We start from the raw sequence: 10,675 nt of genomic DNA on the forward strand, positions 1-10,675 counted from the left end.
TCTCAATAACTTAAATATCTACAAATCAAAAGATGAAAGACCTATTTATTTTTTCTCAATAAGTTATATATAATATAATTAGTATGGTTTTGACGTTGTCTATTTCTTGTCCTATGCATGTGAGAACTTAGAAGAATAGAAGACAATGGAAGCAAGATAAATTCAAGTTGATCTATGAATCTTATGTCAATTCCCATTTGATGGCTATCTAACTTAGGTATGGGGATTAAATGCTCTTCTTCTTTGACTTCCTTTCGGCACATAAAGCAGTTGGTGGCCATTGACCACCCATCTAATGTCATTTTCAGTTTTTCACACACACCCAACTTAATTAAGCTTATTAATACAGTTATTTGGTTTAGCGAAAATTTAGCGAGTCAACAAATTTATTAAAATTTGGCCAGTATTTAGCCAATAAAAAGAAAATGAGTAATTCTCTATCATTAAATGAAATCTCACACTATTAAATATACTATTAATGACTAATTAATAACTATAACTCACAAAATTTACTAGTCCCTTAACACTTCTCTTTGATTTAAAACTTTAAATTGAAATTTTGAGAATAATAATAATAATAATAATAATAATAATAAGAAGAAGAAGAAGAAGAAGCAGCAGCATAGACTTATCACATATCCATTCAATTATTATATATAAAGTGATAAGTATTATCCCCTAATCTCTTTTTGTTCTTTTATTCTATATTATATACCTACAACTATATAATACTTTTTTTAAGTTATTTTTCTAAGTGGTCTTAACACATTAGGTATATAAAAGTCTCTTATGGGTTAAATCAATTATTTAAATAGTTAGAAATTTATTAAAAAAAATTTAATTGTAAAAAAGACGTTTTGTTTTTCAAGCAAATGATCAATAACCAAAAATGATATTTATCCTTTTTAAAACTAAATTAAAATTGAGGTTGATTTTTTTGGTTATAGAACATATGAGTGTGTAGTGTTTCGTAATGGGATATGGGGTGCTAGACCACAATGTGAGACAGTTTTTTGTGAATTTTGATGTTAACAATTGGGACCATGTAAATTATTTGTGAAGTAAAATATAAGTGGCAAATCGGACGGTCCGATTTGTAAGGAGGAAAATTTTGAATTTTGAACGGTATAAATCGGACCGTCCGTGTTGTTTTTTTTTTTTAATAATAGAAAAAGTAATTCGGAAGATCCGAATTGATTATTATAAGATTTTTTTAAACAAATTTAAACAACTCGTAAGGTTCGATTTAAGGAAATTTCGAACCGTCCGATTTGTCCTTAACTGATCCCACAAGCTGGTAAAGCTCACACGCTCTCCATATCCCCGTCCTACCCCAATCCCTTCTCCATAATAAAAATAAAAAGCGTAAAATTGAAAGTGAATATAATTTATATTTTGTAAAACAAATAAAGAGGGAAAAAAGGGGGAGAACTTGGTAGAGAATATAAAAAGGGATGATTCTAGGGGCCATGCCATGCCATGCCATGCCATGATGGTGACAAAGGAAGATTTGAGAGTATGTCCACGTGGAATACATTAACAATACTCTTTCATGCCTTTGTGTGATGCATAAACAGGATTAAAATCTAAAATTCAAGTGGGTGTTGTAATTTTGTAGCCAATTTCACACCTCACAAAAAAGGTTATATATAAAAAACAGGGGAAATTGAAAATGAATAAACGAATGAATGCATGAAGAGGTGGAAGCCAGTGTGGTGTGAAAAAGGAAGAAAACAGCAACTTGGTTTTCAACCAAACAAGAACAGTAGTAAACATAGATGCAGATGCTCTCAAGGGCTTCATCTGCCATGGCCACCTTCCCTCCCTCTAGGGTTCTTATCTCTCTCTCTCATCTCTCTGTGATATGCCTATGCTGTAATTAGCTTGTCAAATTGAAAGTGGTAGCAGCATAATATTGCTTCTATCCTTCAAATTTTCTCCTTTTGTTCTTGGGGAGCAAAAAAATTTTAATTTTTTGCCTCGCCTATGCTTCTTGTTCGCATATGAAGTTGTTCTGTTTTCTGACCGTACTCTCCGTGCCAGAAATTGTTTCACCCCATCATCTGAAATCATGGAAAGATTAGTTTTTTAATGTTTAAAGAGAGAGATCATTGATTCTATTCTTTTACTTGGAAGTAATATGAATAATTTGTGTGTTCATTTGTTTATTTGGTATTTGTATTTGTTTGTTTGTTGTTATAGCATATGAGTATATGAGTGTGTTGTGTCAGCAGGAATCGTTTACTTTCACATAGATTGAGCTTTAAGAGGTGAATGTTTGGTTTTATGATAATATATGTTGGGTTATTCTGTGTTTTTATTCAGGTGAGAAGTGGGTTTTGTATGTGGCCAAATGCAAGACAACTTTGCTTTAGAAAAGGGATTCTGTATGGATTCATGAGGTTGTTTTCTACACCATTGAAAACGCTTCGGGTAGCTAGTCGTTCAATCCGAGTAGGACGATTTTGCAGTGTTGCCAGCATGTCTTCCTCCTTGCAGATTGAATTGGTGAGGAGGGGAGCAGGTCTTCCTCATCATAATGTCACTCTAGCTGGTTATGGTTTTGGTTTCTGATAAAAAGAAACTGTGCTAGAAAACTTGAATTTTTTATGTGTTACTGATTATTGCTCTTAATTTTTAGGTACCATGCTTGAGAGACAATTATGCTTATCTCTTGCATGATGTGAACACGGGTACTGTTGGTGTCGTCGATCCTTCTGAAGCTGTGCCTATCATTGATGCATTGAGCAGGAAAAATATAAATTTGACATACATACTCAACACTCACCATCATTATGATCACACTGGTGGAAATGAAGAGTTGAAAGCAAGATATGGAGCAAAGGTATCCTTATCTATCTCACTTATCTAGTTTATTCTATGCTATATGTATTTTCGGCGAACATTATGGTATAATTATAATAATGTAGTATGTGTTTGAAGTACAATTTCTCATGTGAAGAGCAAATTTAAAGTGATACTGCTACTTTTTACAAATGTCAATGCTTCCTTTATTTCGTCGTAGGTGATTGGTTCAGGAATTGACAAGGAAAGGATTCCTGGCATTGATATCTATTTGAATGATGGCGATAAGTGGATGTTTGCTGGCCACGAGGTGCATGTTATGGACACACCTGGTCACACTCGAGGTCGCATTGATCACCCATTTGCATTATGGAGTCCTCTCATTACTTTTATAGCATCATTTTTTTCATGATATCTTTTTACTTATATTGTAAGCAGGCCATATAAGCTTTTACTTTCCTGGATCTAAGGCGATATTTACCGGAGACACTCTGTTCAGCTTATCGTGTGGCAAGCTTTTTGAAGGAACTCCTGAACAGGTTGATTGAGTGCCATTTATATTTCCAGTTTGTTCTAAGGTTTGAGATTTTTATCATAAGTGATGAGTTGATGCATCTTGTGCCTTGTGATGTGGCATAATAGTTTGCAGATCATGGTATATCCCTTTGTCTGCAGTCCTTGTAGATTTTAAATCCCTGCATAAATTGCAAGTAACTGGGGACAATTTCTTATTCTAGAGTAACTAGTATCCCTTGGGACAAATCACAACTTTGTAAAAGTAGATGCTTTCATAATATACCTCACATTTATTTGATGACGGAGTTGTTTAAAATTAACCCTTACACATGCTTTAATCTTAAGGCTTAGATAGTGAACATTATACAGAAATCCCCCCTAAGTCTGTTATCTTAGTATAGAATACAATTGAATTGAATTTTCTTCTTGTTGTCGCTTTTCTTTTATTTTTTTAATATATGTTATTAGCAGATTTACTTAAAAGGCATCCTAGCCAATTTTACACTGCTAGTTACTTTAGAAAACTTGTAATGCATGTGTTGTTATCAGCTATTGAGAGTTTTATCCATGTTTGTTACAGATGCAATCGTCTCTTACAAAGATAATGTCCTTGCCAGACGAAACAAGCATCTACTGTGGACATGAGTATACATTGGTTGGTCATTTTTTCCTCTTCGTATCGTATATTCTTTACGGCTAGGACTGGACACACTAGCGATTAGACTAGATAGGATTAAGATTTAGGTCATAGAATTTTGTCTTAGGTGGTATAAACATGTTCAAAGAAGGCTTGCAGAGACTCCAATTGAGTTAAGCTAGAGGTAACAAGAAATCTAAGAAAACCTTATAGGAAGTTATTGGAAGAGATTTAAATATAAATTATTTAAACAAAAATATGATTTATGAGAGAGCGCAATGGCATTGTGTGTTTCGTATAATCGACCAAGGCTTAGTTACTTGTTGTACTATTCATATTCTTTGCCTTTGTTTTCTTAGCGCATATGCTGCGGCCTTGACCTTCGGCCTTTGTAATTTGGCAGAGTAATTCAAAGTTTGCACTGTCCATTGAGCCTGGAAACAAGGAGCTTCAATCGTATGCTGCGCATGTAGCTTCCCTTCGAAGCAAGGGCATGCCGACGGTGAGATTCATAAATTGATGTTATCAAACTCATGGAATCCCTTTAGTATTGTCTTAACCAAACTAGCAAGTACCATTTTCCCCAGATTCCAACAACACTGAAGACGGAAAAGGCCACAAATCCATTCCTTCGAACGTCCAGCGCAGAAATCCGGCGAGTATTAAAGATTGCAGATACGGCCGACGATGCAGAAACCCTGGGCGTCATTCGGCAAGCAAAGGATAATTTTTAGGAAATTTTTATTTTAATTTCAAAACCCTGAAGATACTTAATTCTGTATAGGGTGATGGGTTTAATGAATCCACTTGGGTCATAATAATCTAAGCTTGATGCTATATTCTCAACATGATTTTTGAGTTTAAATTGAGTGTCATTGTAAGGAATTAGATTAAGTAGTGTTGGCATGAGGGTACATGGAACTAAGGAAGATGGAATAGTAGCATTTACACTCCCTCATGCTAGCATTGTTGGTTTGGTGCTTGAAAAAGTTTCCTTGTAAAGTTATCACTCCATATTATCGAATAAAAAATCAACCATCAATATCAGCATCAAAATTAGTTATTATGTATTTATATATAACTATATATATAATTTAACAAAAATATTATTTTTATATTAAAATTAGCTATGTATAAATATATGTGGTGTTTAAGTTTCGTTATAAAGTTATCACTCCATATTATTGAATAAAAAAATTATATGCATAACAAAATCAATTATCAAAATAAATTATTATGTATTTATGTATATATATATAGTTTAACAAAAATATTATTTGTTCATTAAAATTAGCTATGTATAAATACATGTGTTGTTTAATTTATTTTTGATATATATTTTTTATTTCAACATATATTTTATATTATTAGTTAATTTTAGTGTACATTTAATATGATTGATGTTATGATGGGTAACTAGAGATTAGTGGGTTGAACTTGTAAGGTTAGCCCAAACGTCATAAGGAGGTGGTCTTTGACTTGGTTTGCGTCTGGGAGCTGCCCGTTTGACTTGTGTGTATGAAGGAATGGAGGGTGGTACCTGCAAGGACACTTCGTGTTAGGATTTGGTTGAATTAGTCCCACATTGCTCAGGATAGCAAATGGAGTGGGTGGCCTAGGCTATAAATATGAGGCTAAGTTCTCCATTTATTTTTGCACCAGTCAGAAACACTTTAAGCTTGTATCTGATTTTTCTTTTCCTATGTACTCTTTGTTTAGAGAGTGTTGTGAGGTGTAATTAGATATTTGCTTTGAGAGAGTGTGGGTGTACTGGGGTGCCGGTGAGAGAAAGAAGTCTATGTGTTGTAACAATTTTCACATAGTGATATTCTCTGGTTGTCATTTGACAACGGCCGTGGTTTTTCTCCGGTAATTGGAGTTTCCACGTTAAATTCTTGTGTTGTGATTGTGTCTATTTTATTTCTCTGTCAAAGGTGTTTTCTCAAGGGGGAATGTTGCATTATTCCCAACAAGTGGTATCAAGAGCTTCGGTTCGGTGGGATTTATTCTTAGTATGCTCTGTGGTTGCAGCCTAGTCTGACCTTCCACATCAGAAAAGAATTTTGTCCTGTGGCTTGAGGTTGATCTTTGGTTGCTGTTGTTGTTGCTGGAAGGCAGTGTGATACTGTGAGAGTGCAGTTTGGAAAGGTTCTGGCTAAGGAAAGACTTGGTATTTAAGTGTGTCCATTGTGACCCACCTCTCTTTCCTGGGGACCCTTCCTAGTGCACGGTTGAGTTATACTATTCCAGTATACAGTTGCAACAATGTCAGGATATTCAAGTGCTGTGAAGCTTGAAATAGAGAAATTTGATGGAAGAATCAATTTTGGCTTGTGGCAAATACAAGTCAAGGATGTGTTGATACAATCAGGTTTGCACAAGGCGTTGAAGGAGAAGATCTCTGGTTGCTCTCTTTATGAGAGAAGATGATGTTCTCTAGAAGACAAGAAGTATCCTCATGGTATTACCGCACTGCCATGGATAAGGATGAGTTGTGGCAATCGGGTCCACAATTGCACACGGGCATTGGTTGGCGTTGAGATGCAAGGTGTGTGGCGGAGTTAGGTCGATGGCTGAAGAACTTCCAGGAAAAGCCAATTTGGAAGTTGCACCATGAATTTTCAGCAAGGTTTCGATCTGTACCAAGGTGAAATGCTTGGAGTGGTCTAATTCCAAGTGAGTATACTTTCATGGTGGAGTATGATAGTTCTCTGAACTATGATTGTCGGTATAGACAATGGCAGCAAAGAATTGTCGGTGTTGACAATGGAAGCTGAAGATGTGTGACTATTTCAATCAAGGTGGAGATTGTTAGGATTTGGTTGAATTAGTCCCACATTGCTCAGGATAGCAAATGGAGTGGGTGGCCTAGGCTATAAATATGAGGCTAAGTTCTCCATTTATTTTTGCACCAGTCAGAAACACTTTAAGCTTGTATCTGATTTTTCTTTTCCTATGTACTCTTTGTTTAGAGAGTGTTGTGAGGTGTAATTAGATATTTGCTTTGAGAGAGTGTGGGTGTACTGGGGTGCCGGTGAGAGAAAGAAGTCTATGTGTTGTAACAATTTTCACATAGTGATATTCTCTGGTTGTCATTTGACAACGGCCGTGGTTTTTCTCCGGTAATTAGAGTTTCCACGTTAAATTCTTGTGTTGTGATTGTGTCTATTTTATTTCTCTGTCAAAGGTGTTTTCTCAAGGGGGAATGTTGCATTATTCCCAACACTTCGATGCCTAAGTCAACAAGGGTAAGCAGTTTTTAGAGAGTATTGTAACTTAGAGATACCTGAGCACTGTCAGAATATTTATAGTGGTGAACCAATAACTATTGTTGGAATAGTTCCACCTTTTAAGGAGGATAACCGTCCTTTTATCTTATGGAAGTTGAGATATGGCTTTTGGAAGTGGGTTGAGAGATTTTAGGAGCAGTTACTTATTTAAATAAGTGTTCTATCCTTCGACCCCGACTTCTTTGGAGTGGAATCTATATTCGAGTCGACCTCTTATAAGGAAGTCGGTGGACAGTAAAGGCCAATCTTTAGATTGGGCCTTTTTAGCTTATTTGGACCTGGGTCTTAGTATTGAAAGAGAATATAAAAAATTGATAATTCAATTTATTTTTAATATGTATTATATATTAATAACTAATATTGGTATATATTTAACATAATTATTATCAAATATAATGTTTGAAAAACGGATTAATTTGTTAAGTTCGTATATACTTGTTACTCGTAATGCATAATAAGTGTAAATAATTTTCTTACATAAATACTCAATTATGATACCGTTGCCAATATAAAGATATGATTACTTTAACTATAAAACTTTTAAAACAATAAGTAATTTAATCAAAAATATATGCAAAAAATTTTATAATAGCTAATTCAAAGTCACGTATAAAGTCAGGAATTTAAAATCTCTATATTAATACTGATATATTATAGTAAAATTAATTTTATAAATTACAATCATTAGCCATTTCTATATTATTTTTCTGATAGACTTATTTAACTAGAAAAGTATGTATGTTTATGTAATATATTTTGTTTTTATAAGATATGCATGTATACAACTTTAAGAAGATAATAATCTAAAGTAAAAATAATCATTTAAAATTTTGTTATGTAATTTAATATTTATAATTTTATCTATGTAATATTTATTATATTATTAAATATTTTAACAGTAATTAAAAAAATTAAAATAAAGTAGTTCTGAATTATTTTAGATTAATTTTTTATTATTTTTCAAATATTTTGAAGGATACAACATTATTTGCATTGACTATATAGCTTGCTATTAAATAGAGTTTCCTAATTATGGTTATTATTTGACTTTTTGTGCGTACATATTTATTTCTATTTCTTTAATGCAGGTCAAAGTTGTGTATGGTCGAATTAAAAATATATATATATATATATATATATATATATATATATATATATATATATAAAATAAGAATCCATGCATTGCCGTTGAAAAAATTGCTTGATCTCTGTATGTTTAAGCAAGTGTGGGTGGGTGGTAGAATCAAAGAGTTTAGTAGTATTTGTGTTTTTATTTTTAATATTTTTTATTTTTTAAATTTTGTAAAAAAAAGTAAAAATAATAAAATTTTATTTTCTATTTTTATATTATATTTTTTTTTTTACAAAATTTAAAAAATAAAAAATACTGAAAATAAAAATATAAACTAAACACAAATTTTTTAGATTTTTCTTAGATGGCACTGAAAGGTCTGTTCTAATAAAATTCATGTTTTTAAATGATTTTTTAAGTAATAAATTTAAAAATTATTTAATTTTGCTGATGTAATAATGTACGAAAACTCCTTTGCATTGTACATGAAAATTAAATTATTTTTCTTCTAGAATTATTGACAATATGTATTAAATAATTAAGTGACTACCCAATCAACATTGAAAAGTTCTTTTGATTGCAACAACTGGAGTGAGGAACTGAGGAACTAAGGCTTCAACTTTTTGGGATATGTTTTATTATCTCCCACAATCCACAATAATTTCCCATGGGAGAAAATGAACACGATTTTACGCGGGGGAGTGTTAGGTAAATAATGACTATCTTAAACAACATGAACAACCACTAATCAAATAAAAATATACTACATCTTAATTTAATGCTACTAATTAAATTTACTCTTTTAATTTTATTAATTCACATTGTTTATACATTGTTTAAAAATGTTAATTATCTATACTTTTCCTTTTACGTGTGCGAAGGGAAACAAAAAGAATGTAGACACATTACGATGTTAGTTGCAAAGTAGCAACATACTTATTGACAGGTTACAAAATCACATGCATCCTAATCGTGTCGTTTAATAATGTATCTACGTGATGTTAGTTGCAAAGTACCAACATACTTATTTGACAGATTTACAGAATCAACATGATATAATCACATGCATCCTAATCGGGTCGTTTAATAATGTATCTACGTGTAAGTAATGGATGCCTGCACCTATATAGAATTTTGAGTTTCAGATGATAGTAATAATATTTTCTAAAATCATAATCCAAAGTCCCACATTAACATTACTAATTGAACAATTGAATCATATATGATCCTCTCTGCCTGCTCTTCTAATGCCTATTTTTTTTTGGAGTAAATTATCATTTTTACTAATAAAAGTTATAAATGTTAATAAATTTATTTGTGAAAAAACGAAATTAAAATTGGTACTCATAAAAGATGGCTTTCAAACGATAAAATTATTTTTGTATATGTTTGTATTCATATAAGAAGATTATTAACAATATATATGAAGTCTTTATATAAACAAATCTTTATAATAAAATAATAATTCTTATAATAACTAAATTTTATGAAACTAGTAGAAACTTAACTAGTCAAATTTTTTATTTAAATTTGTTTCAAATTTTTCATGTATAGTCATCAACTTGAAACTTTAAATTCATGATTTTTTTAGTACGGAGATGCTGAATGAAACTTATTATATAAATGCTTCATTTTTTTTATTATTTGTTTCATCAAAACTAACTTAATCTTATAGCTTTCAATTTTAACTAGCAGATAAAATTTGTCTTATAATTTTTGTAGTTTTAATTTTATGAAAGTTCTAATATAGTGTAAAATAATTTAATTTTTACTAACATTAGTGGAGGATTGAGATTTAGAGGAGGAAGTGTTGATGTTTGGGGAGTCAAATAGTGAAAATTGAAAGGGAAAAAAAATCAAGATAATTAGAGTTAGAAAAAAGATAATTTAAAATTTTTGAATAATCAATATTTGAATATTTTATTGTACAAAATCATCTTTAATAAGTATAATTTTATTTTTATTTTTTTTTGTAAATTTGTTAGCGTTTAAAATTTTTGTAGGTAAAAATCGTATCTTAATTTTGTTTTTTAAAGTTTTAAACTATCTTTTGTCTCGAGAGAAGAGAGGGGTATTTTAAATTTTGTTTGTTAATAGCTGCTATTTTGTTAGGGTAAATTAATTACGTGACGTGCACGGTGAGCCATGATCTACAACTAGAATGCTACATTTAGTTGATTATGTGGTATTATTTAGGGGAGTGCTAGGGAAATAATAGAAATTTTGAACAATATAACCAACTACCAATCAAATGAAAATATACTACACCCTAATTTAATGTTACTAATTAAATTTTCTATTTTAACCTTATTAATTCACATTGTTTACACATTATTCAAAAATCTTGTTGGTTAC

The 10,675-nt window shown here is 31.5% G+C and overlaps 1 protein-coding gene across 1 annotated transcript; it reads left to right on the top strand.

Annotated features, from left to right (window-relative positions):
- The first annotated feature begins 1,567 nt into the window (after positions 1–1,567).
- LOC112771322 (probable hydroxyacylglutathione hydrolase 2, chloroplastic) lies at positions 1,568–5,014 on the top strand. Its single transcript, XM_025816030.2, has 8 exons — positions 1,568–1,832; positions 2,326–2,508; positions 2,642–2,845; positions 3,026–3,149; positions 3,244–3,344; positions 3,902–3,976; positions 4,362–4,460; positions 4,546–5,014. The coding sequence occupies exons 1-8, from the start codon at positions 1,779–1,781 to the stop codon at positions 4,690–4,692; spliced, it is 987 nt and encodes a 328-aa protein (XP_025671815.1). The 5' UTR covers positions 1,568–1,778; the 3' UTR covers positions 4,693–5,014.
- The last annotated feature ends 5,661 nt before the right edge of the window (positions 5,015–10,675 follow it).

The sequence above is a fragment of the Arachis hypogaea genome, chromosome 18, assembly GCF_003086295.3.
Source record: "Arachis hypogaea cultivar Tifrunner chromosome 18, arahy.Tifrunner.gnm2.J5K5, whole genome shotgun sequence".
NCBI lineage: Eukaryota > Viridiplantae > Streptophyta > Magnoliopsida > Fabales > Fabaceae > Arachis > Arachis hypogaea.